Here is a 17,337-nt window from a genome sequence, read left to right as displayed (position 1 = left end):
TTCTGATAAAGGCGCTTGCCAAATTTATCCATCGTTCTGCCCTCTCTGCCAGGAGGAGTAGAGGCATAAACACTGGAGCCCTGGGTTTTCTTTAAAGTGGTCTCCACTAGAAGGGATTCATGGGGTAGTTGAGGTTTGTCGAACCCCGGGATAGGAATGACCCTATATAAACTATCCAGTTTTCGAGGTGCACCCGGTACCGTGAGAGGGTTTTCCCAATTTTTGTAAAAAGTTTCCTGTAAGATGTCGTGGACGGGTAACTTTAAAAATTCTTTGGGGGGTTGTTCGAAGTCCAGGGCGTCAAGGAAAGCCTGGGACTTCTTAGAGTCTAACTCCAAAGGGATAGACAGAGCTGCCGACATTTCTCGTAGAAATTTTGTGAATGAGGACTGTTCAGGTTTGGAACTGGTATCGACCATCGATGGTTCCTCGTCCGTTGATGAAGCCTCATCCTCGGTACCGGGTGGGGATTCTTCCCATAAGTCCGGGTCCCTGACGTCGGTATGCGCGGGATGGGACGGTGGTGCGGATGGCTCAGTATGGCGAGTCTTAGAGAGGGATTTGCCAGAGCGCATCGAGACGGTACCGGGGGAGGAAGATCGGTGCCGGTCCTGGTCTCGGGGGGACTGGTGTCGATCTCGATGTCGGGGAGGGTCGGCATCAGAGCGTGGTTGCACCGGAGGATGAAGTGGTTCAGCCGCGAGTACCGGCATGGAGGTGTTCAACGGTACCGATGGTGTCGACACCGGTGGTGTGGTGCGAGGCTCGGGCCGGTCCGGCACCGAAAGGAGTGGGGCCAACAGTGTGGGCAACAAGTGCTGGAGTTGTTGTTGTAGTTGCTCCTGCAGTTGGGTTTGGAGTATGGCCGCAATGCGGTCATCCAGAGGGGGCACCGGTACCGCTTTTTTCTTTTTCGGTACCATAGGTGCCGCTCCATGCCCCGGCGATGAGGAGGCCGATGACAAGGCACTCACCGAAATCGGGGCAGAGCGTTTGTGGGGTCGGTGTGATGCCGGGAGAACCGGCGTCGCCGGTGTGGCAGGAGGGCGCTCAAGGGAAGTGGAAGGCTTCTTTAGCTGGCTTACCTGGTGCCAGCGACCCCGAGGAAGGATCAGGCGGTGTCGAAGTAGTTGGTGCCGACTTTTGCGATGCCGTTGACGGCGCGGCTGATTCCATGGCAGATCCGGTGCCGAAAAGAATATTTTGTTGGATCTGTCTATTTTTTAATGTACGTTTTTTAAGAGTAGCACAGCGGGTGCAGGTGTCAGCCCGATGCTCTGGACCCAGGCACTGTAGGCACCAATTGTGCGGGTCAGTGAGAGATATCGGGCGTGCACACCGCTGGCACTTCTTAAAGCCCGGCTGAGGGGGCATGAAGGGAAACACGGCCTCCGCAAAATCAAAACCGGAGGCCTGTATGGTGACAACAGGCCCCGCTGGGGCTGGTTCGAAAAATAAAGAGAAAACAAAGTTTTGTTTTTTTTTGGAATTTAAAATGAAAAAGAAACCCGAAGGTAAAAGAAGAAAAAGGAAGACAAAAACGCGAGCGGGAAGGCAAAATCCGATATTTCAACGGCCGTTGAAAAATACATGCGTCTTCTTCGCTCCGCGGAAACGAAGAAACTGGGGACCACGCTCTTCTCCGTCGAGCGGGAAGGCACCCGCGCATGCGCGGTGCGGCCAACTAGAACTTTCTAGTTAAAAGTGTCCGTACCGGGGCTCCGTCGGTGATGTCACCCATGCGTTAAGAATATGCTGCCTGCTTGTCCTGGGATAAAAAATGATATCCTTCAAAACAACTACTACTTATTTTTATAGCGCTACTAGACGTACACAGCACAGTATGTGGCTAGCACTGTAGTGAAGATGACAAGAAAAATTAATTGCCAAAAAAAGAAACCCTAAAATAAAAACAACAAAATCCACAGCTGCTTAAAGATTAGAGAAAAATACAAATAAGGAGAGCTGCTGAAAACCTGTATTTCTCTCCCCTTTCCTACTTTTGTTTTAGTTTGTCTTGGTTATTGTGATTACCTTTTAATGTCTTAACTTTAGCTTTGTAATCATGTACACCACTTAGATATATAATAAGCGGTATATCAAATTTTTAATAAACTTGAAACTTGCATATATACTGTGAACACCTTTAGGCTTTTCAGAAAGCATTGGAAGAAGTATCCTTTCAGTATCTACCGTATTTTCACATAGATAACGCGCACCCGTGTAAAACGCGCACACGGGTATAGCGCGCAAAAAACACAAATTTATGTACAGAAATTTTTATATACCGCGCACACCCGTATACCGCGCATGCTGCCCGACACTCCCGTCGCCGCCTGACTCTCCTTTCGCCAGCCCCGACTCTCCTCTGGCCACCCCGACTCTCCTTTCGCCCGCCCGACTCTTCTCTCCACCTTGAAGTCCTGTCCCCACCCTGAAAGCCTGATGCCCCCCCCCGACGTCCGATTCACCCCCCCAAGACCGCTCGCACCCCCACCCCGAAGGACCGCTCGCACGCACCCGCACCCCCACCCCGAAGGACCGCTCGCACACACTCCCACCCGCACCCCCACCCTGAAGGACCGCTCGCACCCCCACAGCCTCCCGACCCCCCCCCCCCATCATGTAGAAGCTCCTACCGGTGTCCTGCTGCTTCCTCTTAGCGGTCCCGACTCCCCGACACGATCGGGGCAAGAGGGAGCTCAAGCCCTCTTGCCCCAGCCAACCGCGGCACCCCTGACACGATCGGGGCAAGAGGGAGCTCAAGCCCTCTTGCCCCCCCGACACGATCGGGGCAAAAGGGAGCCCAAGCCCTCTTGCCCCGCCGACTCCCCAACTCCCCGACAATATCGGGCCAGGAGGGAGCCCAAGTCCTCCTGGCCCTGGCGACCCCCCCCCCCCCGCTAGTTGTTCGGGCCAGGAGGGAGCCCAAACCCTCCTGGCCACGGCAACCCCCTACCCCCACCCCGCACTACATTACGGGCAGGAGGGATCCCAGGCCCTCCTGCCCTCGACGCAAACCCCCCTCCCCCCAACGACCGCCCCCCCAAGAACCTCCGACCGCCCCCCCAGCCGACCCGCGACCCCCCTGGCCGACCCCCACGACACCCCCACCCCCCTTCCCCGTACCTTTGTATAGTTGGCCGGACAGACGGGAGCCAAACCCGCCTGTCCGGCAGGCAGCCAACGACGGAATGAGGCCGGATTGGCCCATCCGTCCCAAAGCTCCGCCTACTGGTGGGGCCTAAGGCGCCTGGGCCAATCAGAATAGGCCCGGGAGCCTTAGGTCCCTCCTGGGGGCGGGGCCTTGGGCACATGGTCGGGTTGAGCCCATGTGCCTCAGGCCCCGCCCCCAGGTGGGACCTAAGGCTCCCGGGCCTATTCTGATTGGCCCAGGCGCCTTAGGCCCCACCAGTAGGTGGAGCTTTGGGACGGATGCGCCAATCCGCCCTCATTCCGTCGTTGGCTGCCTGCCGGACAGGCGGGTTTGGCTCCCGTCTGTCCGGCCAACTATACAAAGGTACGGGGAAGGGGGTGGGGGTGTCATGGGGGTCGGCCAGGGGGGTCGCGGGTCGGCTGGGGGGGCGGTCGGAGGTTCTTGGGGGGGGGCGGTCGTTGGGGGGAGGGGGGTTTGCGTCGAGGGCAGGAGGGCCTGGGATCCCTCCTGCCCGTAATGTAGTGCGGGGTGGGGGTAGGGGGATCACCGTGGCCAGGAGGGTTTGAGCTCCCTCCTGGCCCGAACAACTAGCAGGGGGGGGGGGGGGTCGCCAGGGCCAGGAGGACTTGGGCTCCCTCCTGGCCCGATATTGTCGGGGAGTTGGGGAGTCGGCGGGGCAAGAGGGCTTGGGCTCCCTTTTGCCCCGATCGTGTCGGGGAGTCAGGGGGGCAAGAGGGCTTGAGCTCCCTCTTGCCCCGATCGTGTCGGGGGTGCCGCGGTTGGCTGGGGCAAGAGGGCTTGAGCTCCCTCTTGCCCCGATCGTGTCGGGGGTGCCGCGGTTGGCTGGGGCAAGAGGGCTTGAGCTCCCTCTTGCCCCAATCGTGTCGAGACCGCCAAGAGGAAGCAGCAGGACACCGGTAGGAGCTTCTACATGATGGGGGGGGGGGGGGTTGGGAGGCTGTGGGGGTGCGAGCGGTCCTTCGGGGTGGGGGTGCGGGTGCGTGCGAGCGGTCCTTCGGGGTGGGGGTGCGAGCGGTCCTGCGGGGGGGGGGGTGTGAATCAGACGTGGGGGGGAACTATGTAAAAAAATTTTTGTACAACGCGCTCACGCGTATAACGCGCAAGGGTGTGCGCGGTACGTAAAAACCACGTATAACGCGCGCGTTATATGCGAGAAAATACGGTATATAGTTGCATCACCCACCTGTAGGACTATGATGAACTGGTCATCTTCAAAAAAAAAATTAAAACACAAAACCAGTTTGTAAGGTGCTCCAAAGATATAAAGTTTAATGTCCATACAAGTTTCCCAAGGCCTCTGCCATGCTATAAGCAATGAACACAAACCTATTTCCTGCAGATAGTGCAGATTTCCTGATCTGTGCCAGCTTGGCTGCTGACATTGTACAGATTAAAAACATTGCTTTAAGTGCATCTGTTACATAGCCAATGGGTGGTAAACCCTGAAGAAGCTTGTGCATGCAAAAACAATTTAAGCTTTCCATATTCGTTTTGAGATTTCTATTTCTTACCTTCAGGACCTCAATTTGATTCCCAAGTCCCTTTGAACACATCTCCATTACTGAATAGGAACAGAAGGTATCTCTTATTTTGTACTGACTAACTGTAGAAAGCCAGAGAAAAAGATTGGATTCCAACTCCATAGGAGGGATTAAGATTGACTGGTGTCCAGAATATACACTGCCACAAAAAAGAAGACAGCAAGTATTGCTATATGGTCTTTCAGTTACTTATTAAGTTTTTTTTTTTTCTCTTTATTGCAAATGTTTTTGAATTAAACAATCAATAAATGAAATCATCCATATTACAGTAATTAATTTATTAAAGCAGATCATGGAAAGTTATTTCTTACCTGATCAGACCTAAACTTGTTGGTTATATCTCCCTCAACCAGATGGAGATAAAGAAAAAGTACTTCTTCATGTTTCACCCCTTAAGAGCAGCATGCAGTACTGGAATACTCAGTATTTTGAATGACAAAGCAATGAAGTTAAGAGAAGTTGGTAGAATAGACAGAAAGGCAAAGATATAACTGGAAAAAAAAATAGCTGCAGATGGTCGTGTGAGTTTACTAACATCCAGTACTTTATGTACCAATGAAAAGTCTTAAGAGTCAAGATTAGAGTTCTCTACCAGAGCCAAATATTTCTTTTGCTTATCCTTTAATGTTTTTTGGGTTGTTGTTTTTTTTTTTTAACCTTAAACAATTTTATTGAATTTGCACAGAATACAATACAGGATATGGAAGGAAAAAAAAAAAAAGTATCATATATTCCATATAATACAGAATCCAACAAGCCTACACCAAGAGAGATTTGATGTGATAAAAAAAAATTTATGCAAAACAGGATCTAAGAAAATCCATCATTATCTGGCATATAGCTATTTAAATACCTATCGCCACGCTCTTTTGAATTTTTGACACTGGAGTGCTTGGGAGGGTGGGGGTATGGGGTGGGCGGGGGAGGGGTGGATATTGATCTGTTTCTGTTGGGTTCTTTTAGTCACTGCGAAGAAACCACGTGGTAGACTCTCTCATCTTGAGTTCTGTTTCCGGTTGTGTTTGTTTTCAGAGTGTTGTATCTTATCTTGTATATAAATTTCTAATAAAGAAAACATTAAATATAAAAAAACTCCTATCAAGATCAGTTAAACTTTTACACTTTCATTTAATTTGAGAAATAGTTCTAATTGTAATGGATCTCAAAATACATATTCTTTATCTAGAAATTTCAACAAACTTTTACATGGAAATTTCAAAAAATAAAAAGGAGCCCCCCAAACCCTAGATTTTAAAATCAAAACTTCTTTCCATCTTAATTGTGTAGATTTAGCCACATTGGAAAAAATAAATACTTTTGATCCACAAAATATGGCATCCTTTTTTTAAACTATTCTCTGTACTCTTTTAAATCTCTAATCTAATAAAGCTATATGGTGCCTATTTACATATTGTGGCACCATATACACTGTAAAGAGATTATTGTCTGATATTAACATACATTTCATTATATGTGTTTAAGTATATATATATTAATTCTTCATTTTTTCATTTGTATGGACCTTTGGATATTAACTGGATCATGCGTAATGCCCAGCAATCTCTTGTCTTCATCAGTCCACTTTATTGTTTATTTACTCAAAACTCTAGAAAGACTGCACATATTTGATTGTTCCCCTCTGAAGAAAAACCTTGTTTGAAACATGCATGTCGGGAGAGGTGGCACTGATCAAGTTTCAAGTTTCAAGTTTATTAGGATTTTATATACCGCCTATCAAGGTTATCTAAGCGGTTTTTACAATCAGGTACTCAAGCATTTTCCCTATCTGTCCCTATCTGATGAACGTTTGAGAACTAACTTTGAAGCTAAGTAGCTAAGCAATAAGATTAAATTAGAAGAAAAAGATATTAAATAAGGAAGTGAAGTGAACTAAAATGAAATACAATGAAGAAATATTTATGGAGTTATGAAATTAAGAATAAGTATGAAACTAAATGAATTTTAGAGTTTTGAGTAAATAAACAATAAAGTAGACTGATGAAGGCAAGAGATTGCTGGGCATTACTTGTGGAGATTTGGTTAGAATTTTTCCTGATGTCTCTAGAGCTACTCAATTAAGGAGGAAAGAGTTTCTGAGATTAAAAGTCAGAGTTTTGGCTCTAGAAGCATCTTTTTACCTAAAATTTCCATGTAAATGTCTTGTTAAATTACAAGACATTGAATATGTCTTTTGAGATCCCATTCAACTACAACAATTTTTAATTACTCGAGAACAGAAATGAATTAAATTTTTCTTTAAGTTTCAGAGCTGAGTCTATGAGGAAAAAAAAAAATTTAAGAATCCCTTTAAAGTAAGGAAAGGTTTTAGACTCACGTGGGTGAGTCGAGAAGTACGTTCTTTATCTTTTCCTATAAATTGTTTCGTGAAATTGTATCATGTCTCCCCATTTATGTGGGCTTAAAAAGGAATTGTGTATGATTGATTATGTATTGTCTATGAAATTACCTTTTTTTCTTTTGTATTACTGGATATTGTAAATAGTCAAAAGCTACAGACACCGCTATTGCTCTAACTCTGGGGCCCGTGACTCGACCCTGCAGAGGGAGACCAGCCTGAGCATAGCAGAAAGAGATGTAAGCAGCCATCCAGTTGGATATGGTTTGCTTCGAGACAGGATGCCCCAACTTATTTGGATCGAAGGAGATGTAAAGTTGTGGGGCTGTTCTGTGAGGTTGAGTGTGTTGCAAGTAGAAAGCCAAGGCATGCTTACAGTCCAAAGTATGGAGCGCCACTTCTCCAGGGTGAGAATGAGGCTTTGGAAAAAATACTGGAAGAACAATAGATTGATTGATGTGAAATTCCGAAACAACTTTAGGCAAGAATTTTGGATGAGTAAGGAGGACCACTTTGTCATGGTGGAAAACTGTGAAAGGTGGATCCGCAACCAAGGCTTGTAACTCACTGACTCTTCGAGCAAACGTGAGGGCAATCAGAAAAACCACTTTTCAAGTAAGATACTTGAGATGAGCCTTATCAATTGGTTCAAATGGAGGCTTCATCAATTGAGCTAGGACAACATTGAGATCCCAGACCACTGGAGGTGGTTTGAGCGGTGGATTTACATTAAAAAGTCCTGTCATCAAACATGAAACCACAGGATGTGACGAGGGGTTTCCCATCAAGAGGCTGATGGAAAGCAGCAATCGCACTGAGATGGACTCGGATAGAAGTAGACTGGCGTCCAGATTGTGATAAGTGAAGTAAATAATCCAAAACTGAAGCCAAGGAGGTAGACATTGGCTCCATTTGGCGAGTAGAACACCAAGTAGAAAATCTAGTACATTTCTGACCGTAACACTTGTGACATTTCCATCCCTAGCGATGAACATGTCAAGGTTAAATCCTGCATAAAACCCATGCCCCGATACCAGAAACCAGTTGTGAGTGATACCTCAGAGAGTGTAGAGAACAGGGATGCCTATCCTGAGGGGCTTGAGCCTGACCATGAGCTGGAACCCATTGTGAAGCCAGAGCCTAGTAAGAGAATAAGCTCCCTTAGAAGCAATATTTCTAGTGACCTGGGAGGGAGCCAGACAGCATTCAAACCTGTGCCCCAGCCACGTAAGATGGGGTGTGGCCGTAACTTGTTAAAACAGCTCTCAAAGTCAGTAAAACAGGCAGCACTTGAGCTGATAGGACTCTCCTGACCAAGCAAAGGCAAGAACCCGCCCAAGAATCCTTGGAATGGGAAGGTTCTGCAGTCTAGGATTCTACAGCGCTAACAGTCCCTGAGGAAAGCATAGACATAGTTGAAGGTGGAATACCTGAAGTTGAAGTGTGGAACCCATGGCCGTGAGTCTGGCAGTTGCTTGCCAATGATTTGAGTTTTTCTTTTTGTGGAAATTTTGCTGGGACAATTGTTGCAAAGAACTGTTTGTTTAGAAAAGTTATTTTTGTGTTGCACAGCAGTGAGGGCTGGGATGAAGAGCAGTGCTGTAGCTGTGCTCAGCACTGATTAAGCTGCTCCACCCCAGCTGTGATTAAGCCAGGAGAAAGCTGGTGAAAGTTGCTGTTTGTGCTTTGCTGTTGCTACATGAAAACCCAGTGAGTTTCAGAATTGGGGAGGGTTCCCCGAAGAGCTGAGGTTGGGTCTTTGTGGGTGCTTGTAAAAGCAGTTATAAAAGGGGGCCCAGCAATTCTGTGCCCAGTCTTCAAAGGCTGGAGAGTTGCTGCTACTTAAGGAAGCAAAGCCTACAACGCTTCATTTTTTCTAAAGATTGATTTTGGGGATTGTGTTGCAGAGAGCCTGGTGAAGAACAGGACTATTTTGGTAAAAGCCCAGGTCAGCAAGAAGATATGGGAAACTGTTTTCTTTTGTTTGTGGGGGGTTTTTTCTTTCTGGTTTGAAGCTGTGTGAAGCTGCCAGAATAGTGTCCGGGACTTGTGCTACTTACCTGGGACATAACCTTAGTTTACTTACTGGACTACATCTGGTTACTAGAACTGTTCCTTTGAAAAGAGAAAAGCCAGAGTAGCAGTTTGTATTTTTGTTTTTGTTAATTTTGATGAAATTAAACCATTGATAGATGTCTGAGTAGGTGTTGGCTTGTTATTGCTTTTGGTGAAGTCAAAGAACCTGGTCACCGTTTAGGGTCTCCTCCATTGGGAGCCGCATCGGGGACGTGCTGCCACCTGTCGACGGTCCTCCGCAGTTCCTAGCAGACCCAGCAGGTGACACACTGCCTAGTGGACAGCTTTCTGGAAGCTACCAAAATGTCCTGTACAGATTGAGAAAACTGTAGAGAGTCAGTTAGGTTGAAAAGTACCAAGCTGTTAAGTGGGATGAAGTAAGGATCCTTGACTCTGAGTAAGCAGAGAGGGAAAAACTGGTAGAAGTAGAAGCTTCCTAGTGCTGAGTTGAAGTAGAAGGGAGTACCACGGTTGTCTGGGCCACCGAGGAGCTATCAGAATCATGGTGGCATGTTCTGTCTTGAGTTTGACAAGAGTGTTGAGAATCAGAGGGAATGGAGGGAAGGCATAGAGAAACTGACCTGTCAAGTTTCAAGTTTATTAGGATTTTATATACCGCCTATGAAGGTTATCTAAGCGGTTTTTACAATCAGGTACTCAAGCATTTTTCCTATCTGTCCCCGTGGGCTCACAATCTATCTAACGTACCTGGGGCTATGGAGGATTAAGTGACTTGCCCAGGGTCACAAGGAGCAGCGCGGGGTTTGTCCAGTTCAGGAGGAAAGCATCCGCCTCGAGACGCTGGGGAGAGTATATACGGGAGCAAAACTGAGGTAGCTTCTTGTTGAAGGGAGACACAGAGGTCTATCTGAGGGGTCCCTCACTGAGAAAACACCTGACGTAGAGGTGAGGAATTGAGCGTCCATTCGTGAAGCTGCAGAAAACGACTCAATTTGTCCACCAGACAGTTGTGCTGACCTTGAATGTATACAGTTCTGAGAAAGATGTTTCGATGCATCGCCCAATCCCACAGCTTCAGAGCTTCTTGACAAAGGGAGTCAGATCCCGTACCTCCCTGTTTGTTGACATAATACATGGCGACTTGGTTGTCCGTCTGGACAAGGACTACCTTGTCATGAAGAAGGTGTTAAAAAGCTTTTAGAGAGCATTGAAAATCGCTCTGAGTTCCAACAGATTGATGTGACAAAAACGGTATGCGGGAGATCAATGGCCTTGGTTACAGAGACTGTCCAGATGGGCTCCCCATGCATAGGTTGACGAGTCTGTTGAGAACCTTCTGATGAGGGAGAGTGTGGAATAGCAAACCTCTGGAAAGATTGGAAGAGAGCATCCATCAGTGGAGCGACTGCCTCAACAAAGGAGTTACTGTAATTTGTTAAGAAAGTGGGTCGGTAGCTTGTTGCCATTGAGATTCCAGGGTCCACTGAGGTATGCGAAGGTGAAATCTGGCAAAAGGTGTCACGTGAACTGTAGACCGAGTAGAATCATCAATTATTTCGCGGAAACTGAGTGGAGATGAGACATCTGATGGCAAAGACGAATGAGAGCATCTTGGCGTGGTGGAGGCAGGAACGCTCTGAGCCTGACAGTGTCTAGAATGGCCCCTATGAACTGAAGAGACTGAGAGGGGTGCAACTGGGATTTTGGAAAGTTGACTTCGAACCCCAGACATTGGAGGAACGTAATAGTCTGTCAGGTCGCTACAATAACCCCTTGTTGAGAAGGGGTTTTGATGAGCCAGTCGTCCAGGTATGGAAAAACGTGAAGACCCTGGGTACGAAGGGCTGCAGCCACCACCACCAGACACTTCGTGAAGACTCTGGGGGATGAGGCGAGTCCGAAAAGAGTATTGTAGATGAAGATTCCCCACCCAGAATCATAGATATTTGCGAGAGGCTGAATGAATCTGGATATGAGTGTAAGCCTCTTTGAGATACAGAGAGCATAGCCAAACTCCCTGATTCATCAGGGAATATAAAGTTGGTAAAGAAAACATCAGAAACTTCTCTTTGACTAGAAATTTGTTAAGGGCTCTGAGGTCCAGAATGGGTCGCAAATCCCCCGTCTTCTTTGGGACTAAAAAATAATGGGAATAAAAGCCCATGTCCCATTGGTTCAAGGGAACTTCCTCGACTGCTCGAAGGCGAAGAAGAGCCTGAGCTTCCTGAAGAAGGGGAAGTTGCGACAAATTTGAAGGACACTCTCTTGGAGGGTGATTTAGAGGCACCTGAAGAAAGTGAAATGAGTATCCCTCCCGAAGGATGGTGAGAACCCAGAGATCTGAGCTGATCATCTCCCACTTGTGAAGACGACCTCCTATGGGCAGAAGAGAAGTCTGATGAAGGGAGATTGGTATGCTCAGACTGGGAATGTCAAAAAGACTGCGCTGGTTTAGCTGCAGCAGGAGTCTGAGCCTTCTGCTGTCATTGTTGCTGTGGTGGCCTTCTAGGCGGAGGCCTGGAGAAAGCTGGCGTCGTTTTTTGAGCATGGTGGTTGCTTGTATGGCCGAGCAGGAGGAATCTTAGGCTTCGGCCGAATCAAGGAAGCAAAAAAGTGCTCATGTTCAGAGAGACACTTAGTAGCAGCTTCAATGGAATCATCAAAAAGTTCATTTCCCTGGCAAGGCAAGTTCGCTAGACAGTCCTGCAAAATTGGGATCCATATCAACAATGCGGAGCCAAGCAAGGCGATGCATGACTACTGCAAAACCAGAAATTCTGGAGGAGAGCTCAAAGGCATCGTATGTGGCTTGGAGCATGAGGAGTCGAAGTTGAGATAGAGTTCGAAAAATCTGTTTGAATTCTGGCAGACACTGTTCCTCAAGAGCCGGGTAGAACTTAGGCATGATTTTGAGGAAGTGATTAAAATAAGCAGTGAAAGTGTAGTTGTAATTGAGAATTCTGTTAGCTATCATTGAATTCTGATAGAGCCTACGGTCAAACTTGTCCATGGTATGGCCCTCCCTGCCTGGAGGGACCGCAGCGTAGAGCTTAGATGGTTGAGCTTTCTTTAATGAAGATTACACAACCAAGGACTGATGAAACAATTGAGATTTCTCAAATCCTTTGCAAGGTAAGGTGCGATACCTGGATTCCAGCTTGGATGGAATGGCTGTAATGGAATAAGAAGTTTTCATATTCCTGAAGAGTTTGCTTTAACACTGGAGTGATAGGAAGTTTCAAGGTCTCTTTAGGTGGATGAGGTAACTCCATGTCGGTCAAGTTCTCAGGAGTGTATTTGGAGCCAGAATGGAGATCCAGCTGAAGAGCTTTCCCCATGTCAAAGATAAACCTCGCAAAAGAGGTAGATTTCGAGGTAGAAGGACCCTCAAGAGAAGGAGTGCGAGACTTAGGAACCACCGAATAGGAAGAAGCCTCTCTGGAATATTGAGAAGGAGGCTCAGAATCCAGGCGTACAGGGACTGAAGAAGCTCCACTACCTGTGACAGGAGAAGTCAAAGAGTGCTTGCACTTAAGAAGCCTTGATGGTGAAATCCCCAGGGTTCGAGGAACAGAGTGGGTCAAGACAGGAGGAGAAGGCTCCCTCGGAGGTGGTCTCGATGGAAGAGTCTTCGACCTCGATGGTGTAAGAGCTTTGCGAGACTTATGTTTAGATTTTGAAGAAGTCTCGACAGCCCTTGACAAATGAGGCATACAAGACTCAGTATCCGGAGAAGGAGAGATCTTCCACTTCAGAAAAGACTCCTGACTGTGCTTGGAAGCAAGATGTCTCGAATGCCTCGAGCGATGGGAGACTGTGTCCCAGGAGGAGGCGAAGAGTCACTGGACGATAAGCGGCAAGACTTCCGAGGCTTGCCTCTAGGTGCTTCAACAGGAGGCTCAGACTGCAGCTCAGGCTGGCTCGTAGGAAGCAGGGTCGAGGTCGGGAGGAGCTGAGCCATGACCGAGGAAATCTGAGTGGTCAGAATGGCTTTCAACATGTCCTCGAACATAGGCACTGAGACGAAGGGATCAGGTCTCGAAGGTGCAGCAGTGCGCTCCAAGGAGGGCGACCTCGAGGATGAGTATTTCCTATGTTTGAAGGCACGCTTAGCTGGAGGTTTTGAAGAAGCTGGCAGGACCGTAGGCATGGCCTAGGATGCCTGAGACTCTGGAGGTTTCTTAGGAAGGGTACCTGAAGGAGAAACAGGAGACTTACCCATTGATGAAGACTTTGTAGGAACTGCAGGCGAGGCCTTCGAGACTGAAGGTGTCGAGGTCGAGGCCTTGGTCAAAGCAGTTGCGGGTGTTGGGGGTTGAGGTCTTGGAAGTCGAGGCCGACCCCGAAGTCGAGGTCAAGATCCTATCAGCAGACTGATCCATTGTGCCAAATAGTTGGAGAAGTTTAGCACGGCATCTGCAAACGGCTCGAGGTTGAAGGGTAACACAGCGCGAACAAGTGTCAGGGCAATGTTCGGGACCCAGGCAAACGATGCACCAACGATGAGGGTCTGTGAGTGAAAGTACCTTGCTGCACTGGCTCTACTTTTTGAAACCGGTAAGAGGCTGGGACATAGAAAAAAAAGGAAGCCGATGCAAGAACGAAGTTCTGTGGCCAGGCCTAGGCCGACAGGCCACTGGCCAAAAAGAAACAATAAAAAAATTTTCTTTTTTTTTTTTTTTAAAGAAAAGGAGAACAAAGACACATGGGCACAAAGCGACTGAGAAAAACAACAAAGCCGCGGTGCGAGAAGGCAATGAAGTAGCTGCAGAGCTGAAGTGAAGAGGACTTCTTGGCTCCGTGGAAAACGTTGAACTGAGGTACCTCACAAGAGACGCGCGCCCTGACTCGGGCAGGAAGGCACTCATAAGCTCTTACAAAGATCTTCAAGCAAGTCTGCTTGCGAGGTTGTCTGCTGCGGGGCTCCGTCAGTGACGTCACCCACCTGTTGAGAATATGATGCCTGCTTCTCCTGGGATAAAGTAATATATACTCGTATTTCTAAAGAGTATCTTTCCTTGTGTGTTCTCTTTTTTAATTATTCCTGATAGGGAATCATCATGCATGAATCTTGTCTCAATGAAAAGGCTAAAGTAAGATTAAAAAATTTAACTGCGATTAATTGTTTTGTGTGTTAGCAATGAATTGTGATTAATATGCAAGATATTTTTAAAGAAAATACAACAAACCAAAAAAATTCCTGAAATCAAGCATAAAACACTTGTTATCTATAGTTTACTCTCTTTCATTTACTACCTAGTTCCCCATTTACTTTCTCTGTACTCACCCTGGTCTCTTTCTGTTGGCTCTAGGCCAGTGTTCTCCTCTTCTTTTCTCCACTCACCCCTCATTTCTAGTATCTTTCTCCCTACCTCTGTGCATCCAGTTCCCCCCTTCTCATCCTCAATGAGCTCTCTTTCCTCCCCATCCCCTCCCAGAGTTCAGCATCTCTTTCCATCCTTGCATCACCTCTCTCTCTCCTTGACACCTCAAGGTAGTAACTCTCTCCCCTCCCTGTTGGGTAAGACATCTCTGCCCCCATTGAATAGGTACCTCTTTCTTTTTTCTCCTTCAAGCAACCAGCAGCATGAGTCAGCTGAACACACTGCCTTAAATGGCCTTCCCTTCCCTCCTCCCTCTCCCTACCACTCCATAATCATCATTTCTCTCCTTCCCTCCATCCCCTGTTACCATCTCCCTTGTTTTTTCTATCCCTATTTACAGAATCTGGCCTTTTCAATCATCATCCTACCCCTCCCCATCTGTACCTCTTTCTCCCATGAAATCTTTCTGTCCTCCTGAATCCTAACCCTATCCCCCCATCCCCCTACCCGGGATTCACAATCTTCCTCCCTCTCCTTGGCAGATCTTCCTGCATTCCTCCCCCTCCCCACATTCAGTATCTCTCCCCACCTCTTCCTCCTTCACCTTCTCCCCATGGTCTGGAATCGCTCTCCTCCCACTCATGGTCTGGTATCTCACTTACCCTTCCTCCGGGTCCAATATCTCTTTCCTCCTCCTCACCTCACAGTCTGGTATCTCTCCTCCTCCTTCCCCTCCACAGTCCAGAAACATACCAGAATCCTTCCCTCACCCTCCCTCTGCCCATTCATAAACTGCTGGCAATGCTAGCGATTAAGGCATTCAGAGTCTTTCCTTGTCTCTAGAGTCTGCTATATGAGAACAGGAATTTACATCAGGTGATGTAAATTCTTGTTCCAGAACAGCAGTGATTCTAGAGACAGCGAGAGACTGTAGAGCCAGCTAGCCTTCCGGCAGTGCTCTACCTTAATCACTGAAAAGTCAAAGGGAGGGAGGGACTCCGGGGTTATAGTGGATCAAGGTGGCAAGTGGAAGCACAGATCTGAGGAAGTAAAGGGACCCTGCATTAACGTGCATTAAAATTTATAATGCACATTAAACATTTAATGCATTAATCACATTAATGTGTTAAATGTGCAGCCCTACTCTATGTTTCTTATTTGGTTTAAGGCAGTGATCTATCACATATAGACTCTCCTTATGTTTTTTTTTTTCATCAAAAAGCCATTAAGCAAGACATCTCTCATTACTCCTTCCCATTATGAAACACCTTTCACCTCCAGTTATTTCACAATTTTACTCACCACATCTTCCAAATCTAAAATAAAATACTTTACTGCTCACCTGTGTCAGAGAGCTGAATGAAGTTCTCACATGAGCTGTTTCTGTAATGCTCACTTGACCTATTGCTACAAGTCTAAATGACCCACCCTCCAAAAAAAAAATACCCCACCCAAACTGTACAGATGATGTAACTGACTCCAGGAAAGCCCCAGAATTCCACACTGATCTTGGGTTCTTGGATCTGAAATGCATACCTGCAAAGGCACCAGAGAGCAAAGCCAAGTCCACAATAGGGATCCAAGCAAATGGCAATCTGCCGAGAAGAGTAGAGTTCACACTGCAATTTTATTGCTCTGCAGAGAGCATTCACAGCTGCATGGGACATCTGCAACATACCAGATATTATTGTCTAAGGAAGGGCTGGAGAATAGTAATCCTGGAGAGAACATATACCAACTTCTTGCTTTACAAAAAGAGATTAGGTTCTTACCTTGCTAATATCTTTTCAAGTAGATAGGTGTGTCATTCTGGATTGTAGGGTATTCTTCATGCTCACAAACCGTGCAAAAGGAATCCATTCCAAGTTTTCAACTTCAGAGGGCTCTGCTGGCCCGTTCAGTTTGTACCAAAGCAGGAGATAGTACTATATACACGTTTGAGTCACATTATAATGACCACCTGCTAATATCCACAATAACCACCTCTGGCAGCATGAATGGTAACCAGATACTGTGAGACTGACTCAACAAGATGATGGATGGTTTCAAGAGGTATCTGGAGTCATGCAGACTATTGTGCGTCCAACAGTTGCTGATGGGTGCCTGGTGGTGGATCCAGTTGTCGAACATGTCAATCAAGGAGGTCCCAAATGTGCTTGATTGGGTTAAGGTCTGGGGAATTCAGAGGTCAGAGAAGTAACTGGAAGTCTTGGTCGTGCTCTGTGAATTCTGGCGGTATGACATGTTGCACTGTCCTGTTGAAAGATCCCATTGGTCATAGGGAAGACGGTCAACATGTACGGGTGTACCTGATTGGCAAGGATGGAGAGATATCCATATTTGTTGAGAGTACTTTCCAGAGGTATCAAGGGACCCAGACCATACCAAGAAAACATTCCCCAGACATAACACTGCTTCCAACTGCTTGTGTACGACAAACAATGGTTGCTGGGTGTTGATTCTCAGCAATTTCATGCCTGACAAGCCAATGTCCATCTGTTCGATGGAGCTCAAAATGTGACTCATTGGAGAGTCGGTGCAAGTCCAATGTTAGTACTCCTGTGCAAATTGCAACCATTTTTTGCAATGAACTCTTGTGAGCATGGGTGCAGTCAAAAGGCATCTGCTTTGGAGCCCCATTCACAACAGGGTTTGCTGCACAGTCATTTTAGGCACACATCTGGAAGACCCTTGGTGTGTTTGGATGGTGGGATGTCCCATGGTAGTGTGTCAATTGGCCCACATCAACCTGTACAAGCCGACATTCACTTCTTGCATCCATGGCTCGTGCTGTCCCCCAGTTACCACGTCGGGTCGTCGAAGAGGTTCCACTCACGGTACACTTTAACCACAGCAGCCCATGAACAGTTCACTAACTCTGCTGTTTCTGTAATGCTGCTG

At 47.1% G+C, this 17,337-nt stretch overlaps 1 protein-coding gene across 2 annotated transcripts in view; it reads right to left on the bottom strand.

Annotated features, from left to right (window-relative positions):
* DIP2B (disco interacting protein 2 homolog B) overlaps positions 1-17,337 on the bottom strand; it is a 443,690-nt gene that overhangs the window by 78,825 nt on the left and 347,528 nt on the right. For both annotated transcript variants that reach the window (XM_033936084.1, XM_033936083.1), the window contains exons 30-31: positions 15,973-16,103; positions 4,690-4,858 (exon numbers count right to left, since the gene is read on the bottom strand). In XM_033936084.1, coding sequence (XP_033791975.1) covers positions 4,690-4,858; positions 15,973-16,103 — 300 coding nt within the window. The remainder of the gene's footprint in view (positions 1-4,689; positions 4,859-15,972; positions 16,104-17,337) is intronic.

The sequence above is a fragment of the Geotrypetes seraphini genome, chromosome 3, assembly GCF_902459505.1.
Source record: "Geotrypetes seraphini chromosome 3, aGeoSer1.1, whole genome shotgun sequence".
Lineage (NCBI taxonomy): Eukaryota > Metazoa > Chordata > Amphibia > Gymnophiona > Dermophiidae > Geotrypetes > Geotrypetes seraphini.
Note: the sequence above shows the minus strand (reverse complement) of the source record. Positions and strands in the feature narration are given on the sequence as shown.